At 39.5% G+C, this 14,037-nt stretch overlaps 1 protein-coding gene across 2 annotated transcripts in view; it reads right to left on the minus strand.

Annotated features, from left to right (window-relative positions):
• Positions 1-274: 274 nt before the first annotated feature.
• The window catches only part of LOC150079582 (endochitinase-like), a 36,044-nt gene continuing 22,281 nt past the window's right edge, over positions 275-14,037 (minus strand). For both annotated transcript variants that reach the window (XM_090384047.1, XM_090384046.1), the window contains exons 4-9: positions 11,506-11,768; positions 10,342-10,445; positions 9,965-10,088; positions 8,283-8,477; positions 6,614-6,736; positions 275-475 (exon numbers count right to left, since the gene is read on the minus strand). In XM_090384047.1, the coding sequence (XP_090240173.1) occupies positions 329-475; positions 6,614-6,736; positions 8,283-8,477; positions 9,965-10,088; positions 10,342-10,445; positions 11,506-11,768 (956 nt within the window). In that variant the 3' untranslated portion in view covers positions 275-328. The remainder of the gene's footprint in view (positions 476-6,613; positions 6,737-8,282; positions 8,478-9,964; positions 10,089-10,341; positions 10,446-11,505; positions 11,769-14,037) is intronic.

A 14,037-nucleotide genomic window follows, 5' to 3' on the forward strand; every position in this document is an offset into this window, starting at 1 on the left:
TTTAATTTTATTTGTCTGTAAAAAAGATGAACCTTTCAAAGGAACTTCTCGGCTCAGTGAAGTTATTTTAAACGCTGTCTGTAAAACCGGTATTGAACTTATACGAATAATTCTAAAATAGCCTGGAAATTTCGAGTTAAATTTGACATGACTGATTTATTGCGTCTTCAATTTATTATCCAAATTATTTTTATTAGTTTATTGTTATTATTAGATTATTATTATGATTATTATTAATATTTGTTTATCTTATTTATTTTTTGTGATATATACAGTCAACACTTGTGAGATATCTTAACTGCTCGCTGAGAGGTATACTGAATCCAGATTAATCTGCTGAAGCTGAATAACCCAAAAGTTTCTCGTACATGATTCCCACCAGAGGATTCTTCTTCCCACAAATGCCATTGAAGTCATCCAAATCTATAGCCCACATCATGCCACCACCATAACCTTTGTCGCGAATGAAATCCATCTGAAAAAAAAAAATAATAATAATAAATACATTAATGTAATAAATAAAATAAATAAATTTTCTGTTTATACTCCGGGACGACCAAACGGTCAGAGGAGTTCACAAGATAGATAGAATACAAGAAACAACACCGTATTCAGCAGTCGCGGGCTTAAACTCCGACCACTCAAGGCACGTGTACGATATTTCAAGAGTTGGTATTTGAAATGAATGAAAAGTAAAATAATTCCACTCGAACCCACGACGCCGAGATTAAGAGTCTCATGCTCTACCGACTGAGCTAGCCGGATACTATTATGCTTTAATAAACCTATTAAAGTATAAATCTTTGACAAATTCTTTAAAGTATCATAATATTCATCTTTTAAATGTTGATTTAAAAAATTGTGATATTAGGGCGACCAGAGTACTAACTCCTCTACATAAATGGATCAAATCCAACGTCAATGTCTAATATTTCAGTGCCACAGTGATCCAATGGCTTAAGTTTGATACCTCCGACGCAGATTTAAGTCACCAATCCAGATCTTTACGTGATTCCGGAAAGAAGATACAAAGTAAAAAGATATTTATGATTTTAATATTAAGCTATATCGAAAGCCAACAGCGCTCTACGTGCCTTTTGTGTCCCGTCCCTTAATTACAGAGTAGTAACATACTTCTATGTAGTATCTTACTTCTCTGTGCCTTAATCATTATCTTCTCTCAAGGTCGTTCGTGCGAACTTCACCTCACTGCGAGGGCCGATTGTCCTGAAGCTGAAAGCACCCCCTACATTTGTCCTTGGGAGTCACGACCTAACAGAGTTAATTCCTTCCTACAATTTTCAACCAATCACACTAACAGCCCTATTCGGCAATATGAAAAAAGTGGTGAAGCGCCTATCGGGCATAAACGCAGCAGTGATCCCTCGGGGTGCAACCACCCCGACATACCCGGAAGTAAGAGTAACGCCGCCCAAGAGAACAAATCTTCCGATAGCCACGAATTTTCAAGGGCATCTCCTCGCAAGAGCGAAGTCTCGGAATGCACCACGAATCGCATGAAACGCGCGAGAATGGGTCGCAAACTCAAATCTGTCCGCAGCAAAACCAAATTAAAAAGCAAGATTGCAATACCCCCCCCCCCCAACTCCTAAAAGGAAATAACTTGAATTGTAGTAACCAAACCAAAAATATTAAAGCAGCACCTACAGCAAACAGCAGAACGTCAGCTACACCCAAACTACCCAGCTTAATGATGATACGAAAAGAACTAACATTGTTAAAAACTCATGTAGTAAAGAAAGAAAAAGAATTCGCGGAACAGATTTTGAAGGTGTAGGATGCTGATCAGAAAAGGAAAACAATATCAATCGAGCAAGCAACTACGAAATTGTGCGAAGCTCTCGGGACAATCGCTTACACCCTACAAGAAATAAGTACTCAACGGTGTCGCTGCACTATTGACCGCAGCGTAGCCACAAAACGAGATGCAGCCACACAAACAACACCCCTGGAGTTTGGCCAACTGCCTGCACAAAACGGAAGGATACACGATAACAATCCCAATAGGGTGTCTAAAGAAAATTAAAGCGCCCTCGAAACTCTTCTAATCAAATAAGATTATTGCCAATTCCTGAAATCACTTGAGAGTCGAGATGAGAAGAATAAAAGAAAACCAAGCGAAGTAAATTAACCTCAGAGGTTCACATCTGCTGAGTATGGGCTTGGCACACCCAGAGTCTTGAGCTGGATATCATCATTCTTCTCTTCTTTTCTTGGTGATTCCCTCTCTCTCTCTCTCTCTCTCTCTCTCTCTCTCTCTCTCTCTCTCTCTCTCTCTCTCTCTCTCTCTCTCTCTCTCTCTCTCTCTCTCTCTCTCTCTCTCTCAGGGTAATTCAGATTTTTTTTTTTTTTGGCTGGTGCAGCATTAGCCTCAGGCTTCCTTGCACCATATGGCTAATAATAATAATAATTATAACCGGAGCCAACCACGTAGTGAACCACACAAAAAGTTGACTCAGTTTCACGAAAGAAACGATGATGTTGTATAACCCAACAACAGACATGACCAAGTTACTGAACCGAGAATCATCGACCAGGGATGCGTATCGAGAAGCCAGAGCCCCCACCATTCCCCCCAGTGAAAGGCAACCAAAGAATTCTAAAAACACTAGCAAACAAGCAATTATCAAAGACACCGCAGTAAACAGACGCTCGCAGAGAAATATGACATCTCTCTCGCCTTGTCCAGGACCAGATTTTTTCCTCCCGGTTTGGACCCTCAACAAGCGCTGAATCCATAAAGGGAATGTTTCTTGTGGAACACAATATCCCCATCGAAGTAAAACAGCTTAAAACTGGGCAAACAGGCTACGCCTCATTTCTAATAAGGTGTTTACCCTCTGCCTACGAAAAAGTTCTGGATCCTGACGTCTGGCCCCCAGGTACTTATCAGACCTTTCTCTTAAGAAAAAAAGGCCATTCCCCCAGCAATCCCTACTAACTCGTCCTCTACAATAACAATTACCTATTCCAAAAAAAAAAAAAAAAAACCTCCATCCACGCCCCACATTCAGCGTTTTCTCGCAAAATGTGCGCAGTATTGTCAACAAATTGGCCCCTCTGCAATCTCTCCTCCTGCACGATGAATATGATTTCATCTGTGTCCAGGAAACTTGGCTTAACCATGGTGGGGAGTGGCCATGTGGCCACTCCCCACCGATACGGAAATATTTGCAACGGTATAGACCACAGACGTGGAGTCTCCATCACATACAAAGACATCCACCACCTTGTGTATTTACAACTCAGCGACTCCCCTGCATTTATAAATAAATAAATAAATTTTCTGTTTATACTCCGGCACAACAACCAAGTCAGTAGAGTTTACAATAAATCGTCAATACAAATATTTATCGCATTTAGTAATCACGGGCATGAACCCCGGTCCATTCAAGGAACGCGTGCTATGCACTCTCGCTCCTGCCCAATGGGCTACCTCAGGCTGAAGCCATTTCTGCAATTTTTAAAGTCAAAGAAGTGAGGACTCAAGTTGTAGCTGTATATCTACCTCCTGATCATAATCCTGACACAAAGGATGAGCTAACTACCTGTATTATAACCCACCTCAAGCCTTACATGCTCACCTTTGTTTTAGAAGATTTCAACATGCCTCCCCAAGACATGAAGCTGCTAGGAAGGACGTCGTGCGCTCCTTCTCATCTCTTGGCCTCAGACTAAGCCATAATCAATCTACAAGACGACCTCAAAACCTCGACCATCTCACTCTCACAACGCAGATTTTTAAGTTTGCATTAGATCATCTCCCAATTGCCTTTGATTGTTTAAGCCTATGCTCTCCCCGACAACTTGAACAACATGACCATAAAGAATCCCAACTGAAGATCTTCTCATTAAAATATATGCAACCTCAAATCATCCTGCAAAGACTAAGAGCTACAGACTGGAAAAAAATTGCTGCTAGCCATCCTGATCAAATTCTTACCAATTTAGCTAACTTGTTAAAAGACATCGCCCGTGAAGGAGATTCCAAATCCGTCTACCTGTCTTCTAGGACCAAGAACTGGTTTATCACCGACGCGAAACTCGCCTTTATCATGAAATAGAAACTCTACAGGAAATGGCAAAGGACAGGGGAACTAGCCGACTACCAGCTCTACAAAAAACATCGGGCACGCTTCCTATGCATTCGGAGGATGGCACAGAACGACTGGATTGTACACAGAATGAAACTTGGGAAAAGAATCTATACCAACAAGAACAGTCCCCCATGACCACTGACATCTTCCTCGCGTGGGCTAACTGGATCGAAACTAAGCCTCTGCCTGCCCCAAACCCCTTTATTCGGGTTAATCCACCAGCTAACCAAACATCACTGGATAAAATAGCTATCACGAAGGAACGCCTTGCTGAGGTCATCAACAGTCTTCCCAACAAGTCTACCACTGGCCCGGATGGATTCCCTGTTTTTATGATTAAACTATGCAGTGTATATATCATAGACTTCCTGCTTGACACATTCAACTCCATCCTCGAAACAGGAGTTTACCCTACCATCTGGAGCACATATTATGTTTCTCCTGTTCCAAAAAAGCCTAACCCAAAATCGCCTAACGACTACAGACCAATTTCCGTAGGATGCATCTTCCTCAAAATCTTGGAAAAAGTCATACTCCCTGCTCTCACCCATCATATGTTCGGCCACAAACCGCCACATCTCCATAGTGTACTACCTGGACGATACACGATCACCGACCTCATGGACACACTGTTCTGAATTGAAGGTACCTTAAGCAACAAAGAGCAACTGGATATTGTGTTCCTCAACATTAAGGCCTTTGACAATCTGTCCACCCATGCATTATGTGCCATACTGTGCAACTACTTCAAAATCTCTGGCCACATTCTAGTTCTCCTTAGGAAACTCCTTCAGTCCAGGACCCTATGCATCAGAAATCAGAACCATAATCACCACATTCTCTGCTCGAGAGGGCTCCCCCAAGGGGGAGCACACATCGTCTTGCGAATCTCTGCGTTCTCTCTGCCGCCCTCTTTGCCGCATCTTTCGAACCCTTCCTAGCAAATCGTGCTAATTTTACCACTTACGCAGATGATATTAAGTTCTTCATCATCACAAAATGCCCCCAGTCTATTACTGTGAGCTCCAACCGACAGCTACATGAACTGGAAAATTACCTTCATGCGATTGTGCTCTCCATTAACAAAGAGAAAACTTCACAACTCTCTATCACCGAGAAGAAAAATACCAACGATGTGAACATCATTATAGCGAACTCTCAAGTTAAAAAAGTCACCCAACATAAGGATTTTGGTGTCACCTGGGACAAAGACCTCACCTTCTTGCCTCACTTTAATGCCACTCGAATGAAAACATATTCGGCTTTATGGGCAGTAAAACAGGAGATCTCCAACTTCCATAACCCGGACCTTATCATCAAATACATTCTTCAATGCATAATCCCAATTCCTTTATATGCCTCCACTATATGGTCCTCAGCACCCTTCTCATACCAAGCCAGGTTCCTTTCCCTGGAATACTGGATTTCGAAATAGCTAAACAGGGTTGCCGGACTAACACCTACAATCTCAAAATCTGTTCTGGTCACAAATCTTAATACGCTTCCTTGGCGGTATCACATCATCTCTAGGAACCTTCTTACCTTCTCTCAGCTTCTAACCAGAAAATTGAGCTCACCTGATATATGGGATATCATCGCCAGACCGTCAGACAGGAGAAGATGCAGACCAACAGATCGAAGCTGTGTAGCATGTCCTCTCTGGACAACATGTTTCCACATAACTCCTTCCAAATAGTGAATAGATTAGCCATAGACGTTGAGAAGCTCTGCAAGGACAGAACCTACAGATCTTCCATTCTTGCAGACATGTATATCCTCGTCATGATCTAGGTGGACTCTCTGAGATGCCGCGCTGTTCACGCTCTGTTGTATCCGTATGTACTTTTATACGTTGTATCTTTATGTTTATGTATCTTCACCAGAAGCTGTTTAAGGCCATGCATTGTATCTGGACTCTGTACACAATCTGTCATTTATATTTAATCTCTGTATGTAACTCGTGTCCTCTAGCTGCATAGCTGTAAAGGGACATTACTTCGGAAATAAACTGATATTAATATGGTCATTATATCCAGTGTGCTCTTTTTTGTTTTGGTTCTTTGTGTTGAATTTTGGGAGCATCAGCGACTTAGGTCACATTGCGCCATTTGATGATATAGTTTACCCTGTGATATATTTTCCCTACGATCGAATTGAAGAAAGCATTCTGTGTCATATAGTCCCGTTAGCCCAAATCCTTTATGAAGAAAGACAAACTCTCAATTTTTGAAGTTTCAGATTTTTCCAGGTAGATTCGGATGCAAATTATACATAGTTTGCGTTTCTAACAAACAGAGAGAGAAAGTGTTGTTAACTTGATAAACATTTCACAAAAAAAATGAAAGTTAAAATTTTATTTGCAGTACCATTACTATTCTTTTAGATAATGGTATTAAAAAATAAACAAAGAATTTGAAAAAGAAGATTTGAAGAATTAGTAATATTTCCTTAAAATTTTCGAAATATTAATAGTAACTTTTCAATAAACAACTTACTTTCAAAGCTATACTATCCTCATCCTCGTAACCAACCCACTGGTCTCCATAATAGGCATAAGGACACTTTCCAATATCATCGTATTTTTTTATCCACGTTTGATTCCCCACGTAAGGACAAATCTGTTCAAAGAAAGCATACGTAATATTTGAGCAAAAATGTTTCTTTCTACTTTTAAAAAGATTAAAATTATATTAGTGGCATAAGTTTATGATTGAATTATTGGAAGTTGGGTGAAAATAACACGGTCAAGGGTCTGCAGGTCGCACCTATCCAGAGCACTGGTAGGGTATTCGCGCTTTTCCAGATCTGCCTTAACCTTTGTAACCTCAGTGTGCCTATCATCCTCAAAACTGGAGTGTGTTCAGGAACGGGTTAGTAGGGCTCGCGCCGTGCCGAGAAGATGGTTGCACGCATGTGCTGACCGGTAGTTGGTAAACTGGCCAGCACACATTGGGTTACGAAAGACAAGTCTTTAAACGCGAACCCTCCCGTTGGACAAGGGTGTCTAAGAAAGGAAGGGCATTGCCCGACTCCAGTTCGATGGTAAATTGAATGAAAGGCGGCAGAGAGTTGAGGTGGTGTAGGAGTCGGTCTCCTGATTCCCGAGGGATGACCACGAACACATCATCCACGTACGAGCACCAAAAGGCTATGGGATCTGGTAAATCCACAAATGCACGACCTTCCGGCTCCTCCATTGAGATGTTTGCCACGACTGAACCGGTGAATCCATGGCTGTGCCTTGTATCTGCCGGTAAATGAACTCACCAAACATAAAGGCGCTATCAGTCAGGCACAATCTAAGGGCGGTGCAAATGTCGTCGGATGTCAGAGAAGATCTGCTTAGGGCCTGGTCGTTGTCTAGAAGCTCCTTTGCACATGTGATGGCTAGTTGGACCGGGATTGAAGTAAAGAGAGATACAAATTTGTACTACATCAAATGAGGCCATCACTTGATCATCACGTCCCATTTGAGATTAAAAGAGTTGGCACAAATATACACAGTAAAGTATTCATATATAATCTTGTAATAGCAACAAGGATGAGTACTGGCGTTCTGAAACAATATGTACATTTACGTAACATGCATTTAGATGTTTGCCTTTTAGATGTTAGATGTTTTACACTTACATTCACACACGAAATTTTTTCGAGATGGGAATAACAGAATTACACCAGATTCAAAATGGGAGCTAAAGGACTTTCTGGTAACTGACAGCGGAAGAGAAATTGTTCAAGCTAAAAATAAAAATGAAGCTGATAGGATCTATCCAATTGTACACTGCATCTTAGGCTGGTGTGTGTGTGTGTGTGTGTGTGTGTGTGTGTGTGTGTGTGTGTGTGTGTGTGTGTGTGTGTGTGTGTGTGTGTGTGTGTGTGTGTGTGTGTGTGTGTGTGTTAGACGCTGACGACTTAGGCCATATCGCACCTTATGTATGTTGTGTCTGTAAATTGCATGTATTCTGTTCGGATTTTTTTTTTTTTTTGGCTGGTGCAGCATAAGCCATAGGCTTTCTTGCACCATGCGGCCGTTACTAATACTACTAATACTAAATACTAATACTAAAACCTTGGGAGGTGCACTGTGGCCACAGAAGCCGATGCGCCAACAACTACAAAAAAAAAAAAAAAAAAAAGTAATTTTATTGAAGACTTCCAACTTACCTCATAATAAGCCATGGAAATTGTTGCTTGTGTATAGGGACCAGGAATTGCTCCTTCCACCTCCAAACTCACAGGTGATCGAAGGCCATTCTCCAATTCATTTTGGAGTGTATAAGTTCGGCCATAAAACGGAACTCCAACTATCAGTTTGTTTTTAGGAGCTCCTTGTTTTTCCCATAACTCTAGTCCATCATGCTGCAAAACAAGTAACGCAATGAAAATACATTTCATGTTAAGAATGAATAGCATATAAACATAAACATCTCTGATAAAACATTAAAAAAAATTGAATTACAAAATTACAATAAGACTTTGTCATTCGTTGGGGTTACTTTCAAGAAGGCATTTGCAATAACGTAAAAGGTTGCGTTCCACTTTCTACACATGCAGCGCAACGTCTTAATATATAAATCTTGACTGTCCGGTGGAAACCATTATAACTATTTTGTTTCTCAAATAAAATGCCATTAAATTTTATGCTTGACTGTGACATGTCATGATTACTATACAACCGCCAAGGATCACGTGGAAAGCGATTGTGGTTCCTTTCGTTATCAACTTCCATTCACTCCCTCGCATATTGGGTTACTAAATCCTAACAGGGGCGTGTAAAAACTATTTTTACTGTGATTCTTCGTTTTACAGTTCTTAATGTTTTGAAAATAGCTATAAGTACTTTACAACTACCCTGTACAATGTGTATCTGGAGCAGCTCAGCCCGTCAGTATATCAGCTAATTTGGGATATCGTACCAAACTGCACCCGGACCCTGCAGTCCCATTGTGAGTCGTAGGTGGGCAGTTTCGTCTTTCTCCAGTCCCATGTGCGATGATGAAGGCAAATACTAGATTATTTTAAGATACATAGATGAAAATGTGAGAGGGACACGCTACATATTTGTCCGCACAAAATTTTTCAGACGAAACGGTCCTAGGTGTTGTATTGCCCGAGACTGCTTGAGTTCTTATTATGGGCTAGCACCAAAACAAAGAAGGTTAACTGTGTTAATTATATCTTTTCACGTTTGCTCTTTATTTTTCTTACGCTGTTTCTTGTGATGTATTGCACAATAATCAGGATAACTTTAAAAACGGCAATAATTTTTTTTAAAATGTGATGAGCAGATATATAAGGAACAAATACCATTTGCTGCTATGATTTCACATGTACCATTATAGAAATGGAAAGTCGTTGAAGAAATTGCTGACCACAAACATCGATTTATCCTGACTTTTGTTCACATTGTACGTGCACCCTTGTTAATCTTATCATTTGTATAGTAACTTTTGTTCAAATTCTACCAATTTTATGATCAGACCTCGTTTTTCTGCCTTTATAGATTTATACAAGCATTTTAATAAAAATTGAATAGACAGAATATGAAAAATTTGAACCCACCAGCCATTTGTTTCAATCTGATATTGGTATGGAGCTTGGTGTTTAATTAATTTCCCATAATTCGTTCATCTCTAACAAGATCTCTAATGGAACAAGGTCAATTTACACTATACTTCTGTTACTGATTTCATAAAAGCTCGAAGAATTTAACGTGGAAGCCTAAAATCCTTTGATATTAGACGTGGAAGAATAAAATAATTTGATATTAGGCTGTGATTTCTTGTAGAGTTACTCAGTTCATTTTAAACTATTGCTATTACAAATTTAAGCGATATTTTCCTTACCACGTTCACTTTTTCGTAGACACCTAAGTCAAATGGACGTCCATAAAGAGGACTATGAACATCAACGTAATTAGAATAACTCCCTCGAAGATCATAAGTCATGATGTGAATGAAGTCCAGAAGTCTGCAAGTAATAGGTTTTTGGCACTTTTTAATAACTGTTTCTGATAGTTAAAGAGCTTTAAGATTTATCTGACATTTTTAAGTATCTACTGCTATTTATAGTTAATTTTAAGCTGTTCTGCTATTTTAGTTAGTTTTAAGCTTTTCTACTATTTATAGTTAGTTTTTAATCTGAACTCGATTACCGTAACGTAACTGAGGTAAAATCTCACAGGAAGTTAAATTTAATTGAATTTCCAAAATGCAATACTTACTGACCGAGCTGGTACATGTCGTATCCTCTTAAAAGTAAGTTCGGTTCGATTGGTACAGCAGCTGTGAGTATAAGGTTATGTGGGCTGAATGCCAGTCGCAGTTCCTGAAAATGAAATGCCAAAATCACTGTGGAAAATTTAGATTTTTAAAGAAAGACGCACTCAACAAATCTATATGATCATGTTTCCTTCGACATTCTCTGTAGCATTTTTCCCGAAACACTTTATTTGACGAATAGAACGGCGGAAGGGCATTCCTTCGTCCATTCTGAACTCTAATTGTTCGTCAAATAAAGTGTTTCATAAAAAAAAAATAATAATAAAAGAAAATTTATCAAGTGAAATATTTTAATTAGTTTATTGGTATGAAAGGAAAAAGTGATGAGCACTGAGCAGACACTTTATTAAATACAGCTATCCGTTTTGTGAAATGGGGCACTCCTTCAGTAACACCATCACGTTTTCGTACCATATAATATAAAGTAGGTGGACAGATACGTGTGTTGCACGTATACAATTCAGTGTAAGACAAAAAGGTTTAAAAGGTATTTCCCGCTGTGGCTCGTTGATGCGAGAGCACAATGAAGGCTGTAGGAAAACAGAGAGCCTACAGTCAGTCAAATAACAATCAAGTACAGAGGCATTTCAGAACGCACAATACCCCCAACTGTGAACTCATTATACCTTGTCACAGATGGAGTATTGCAACCATCCAATTTGTAACAACTGTGGAAAACAGTTGAGCCAATGTGGACCAGTATCTGTGTGGTACGCTTTTAACATCTTCTTTGAGTCTATGCCAAAACAAACGCTGGCTGCTCTCAGGGCTAATGAAGGACCTACTTGCAATTAGGTAGGTGTATCTAATAAAGTAACCCTTTAGTGGAAGCAGATCCAAAAACTCCAAATAGACACAAAATTGGCTGCCTTATCTATTTCTACGTTGAAATCAGTCGTCAGGTATGGATTTTCGGTTTAGGAGCAGTCTACGAGTATAAATTGATCGCAAGGAGAGAGAAAAACTGTACCACACTGAAAAATTTTAGCTACTGTAATGACATGAAAGAACTAGACACTCTTGAAACGAAGAAAATGAAAGTTTCTAGTGTTAACTGAAAAATAAATTAATTAGAAGCAGGGAAAATTGTATCAAAATTCAATTACCTGTACAAGTTTAACGAAGTTCTCTTTATCAGTATAATGACCATTTCTTGCGATGTCCCCGGGATATTCCCAATCCAAGTCAAAACCATCAAATCCATACTTCTGTATCCATGAGAGAGCACTTTGTACAAATATTGCTCTACGTTTCGGATCGCTGACCATATCTGAATATTTCTTTCCTCCATCTCCCCAGCCGCCTACAGCTAGAAGTACATTTAGATGTGGATATTTTTGTTTCAGTTGGACGAAACGTATGTATCCTTCTACACGAAAGGAGAAAAAAAAAATCATTGTGAATTGAATAAGTGATGACCTAAATTATGTATCTGTAACTATCTATCTGTTATCTATTTACTCCTTAGTTGGTGACATAAATGTGTTTTGTTGACTAATGTCAACAAAGAACATTATGTCACTATGAAGTGAGATATTTTTAGACAGGTGTTATAAGGTAGTTTTATTGTGACAGCAGTGGTGCTCGTATTTGAGTGGCGGTATAGCATTTATTAGGGCAGTGCGTAATCATGGATTTTCTTAAGAAGAACAGCATACAGTAGGCAGTTTCGCTTTTTCGTTCATACACAGATAAACGTTCTATACAACCTATTTTTCTTAGGTGAAGTCCGGCTTCATCAATACGGTGCATGAACTGCTAAAATAATGGTATATATGGTACATGATGCATAGAAACTCCTCGCGCAATATTAGAAAGATCCAAAAGCAATAAGGCTATGAGGCGTTACTTTATCGTATCTGTAAATTTGCATGTATTCTATGGTCTTCCTATTGAATGAAAAACTCGAGTTGCCGTTGGTGGGTGAAGACGCTCACCTATAATGAGTTCACCTAGCCAAGTTATGAAAAGGACATGAAAAATTCTCCTCTTTTAACATGATGCGAATCAGGATCTTTGATCACACGATGTAGAAGAAAAACAACTGCACTGTGTGTTATCAGAGAGCGAACACTACGTAGCATTGCATCAAAAACACGAGGAAGAGTAAATCCATGTGCACACGAGTAAGGTAGGCATTTCCAAAACAATCTGTAAAAGTTCTAACTAAATGAAACTTCATTTTTAACAAAATGCTGTGGTATTGCAAAAGTAAATTACTATTTAATTGGTTAACCGTGTACAACGGAGACTTACTAACCCGGAACTGACCTTGTACAACGGCAAAGAATTTAGAAAACTAATATCATAACAAAATATGCCAAAATATTATAACGACGTTCCAGAACATCCCACCGAGTTCTGAAAAACGCTAAACATTATAAAATTTTAAATAGACATTGCCATGACAACAGGACTAAAAGAAATCAAATTATAAATTGCAATTAAATCTTTGGGCAGTTTTAATGCACAGCCAAATGTTGTGTTACATTCCAAGCACTATTGTAGTCATAGGGGACTTACGTTTCATTCAGTATGTGGGGTATCTCCCAACAATTCAATATAGTTTTTCATCTCCAGAGATATAGTTGTCATTAGCAATAGTCCCAGGGGCTCACATCTGGTGAGTATGGGCTTGGCACACCCAGGGTCCTGAGCTGGGTATCATCATTCTTCTCTTTCTTGGTGATTCCCTTCTATTTCTCTCTCTCTCTCTCTCTCTCTCTCTCTCTCTCTCTCTCTCTCTCTCTCTCTCTCTCGGGGTAATTGAGAATTTTTTTTTTTTTTTTTTTTTTTTTATGGCTGGTGCAGCATAAGCGTCAGGCTTCCTTGCACCTTATGGCTAATAATAATAATAATAATAATAATAATAACATTTTCAAAGCGAAGAGAATAACTGCCCTTTATTGCTGTAAATCTGTACAACAAAATGCATGAATTTGCTATTCTTAAGCTTTCTCTGTCCCTCTACTGGCGAGTTTTGGAACTAATAGTAGCTCTCATTATTTATCTATAACAGAAAAATAACAGATACATTATTATTATTATTGTTGTTGTTGTTCTCTATTATATCTCCCTGATTGGGGGATTCCACTCCATGACGGGCACTGCTACCAAGTACACAGGGTGGTTGTAATGTCTGGTGTTACTGTCGGTCGAGGAAATCTCTGACTATCCTACAGGTGTTCAGGATTGCGACTTTCTGGAGTTCCTTGTGGGTGTTCTCTGGGAGGCCTATTGTTCCTAGGCTGCTATGTAGAGTCTTTGGTACCATACCGGTGTTTGACACGATGATTGGGATGGTTGATACTTTTTGCATATGCCACATCTCCTTGATCTCATGTCTCAGGTTCGTGTACTTCCTAATTTTTTCCTCATGGGTTCTAGACATTGCTAGTGTTCGGCACCGCTATGTCAATCAGCTATGTAGCCTTTTCCATCTTGTTCACAAGGGTTATGTCCGGTCTGTTGTGCGGGATGGTCTTATCCGTTATTATGGCGCGATCCCAGTACAGCTTGTGGATTGGGGTCTCTAGTACTGCCTGGGGTTCGTACTTGTAGTATGGTACACTTTCTTTAGTCAATTTGTATTTCCTCGCTAGCTTCTGATGTATTATCCTGGCTACCTGGTCGTGTCT

The sequence above is a fragment of the Mastigoproctus giganteus genome, chromosome 10 (genome assembly GCF_048544385.1).
Source record: "Mastigoproctus giganteus isolate SK-2022 chromosome 10, ASM4854438v1, whole genome shotgun sequence".
NCBI classification, from domain to species: Eukaryota; Metazoa; Arthropoda; class Arachnida; order Uropygi; family Thelyphonidae; genus Mastigoproctus; species Mastigoproctus giganteus.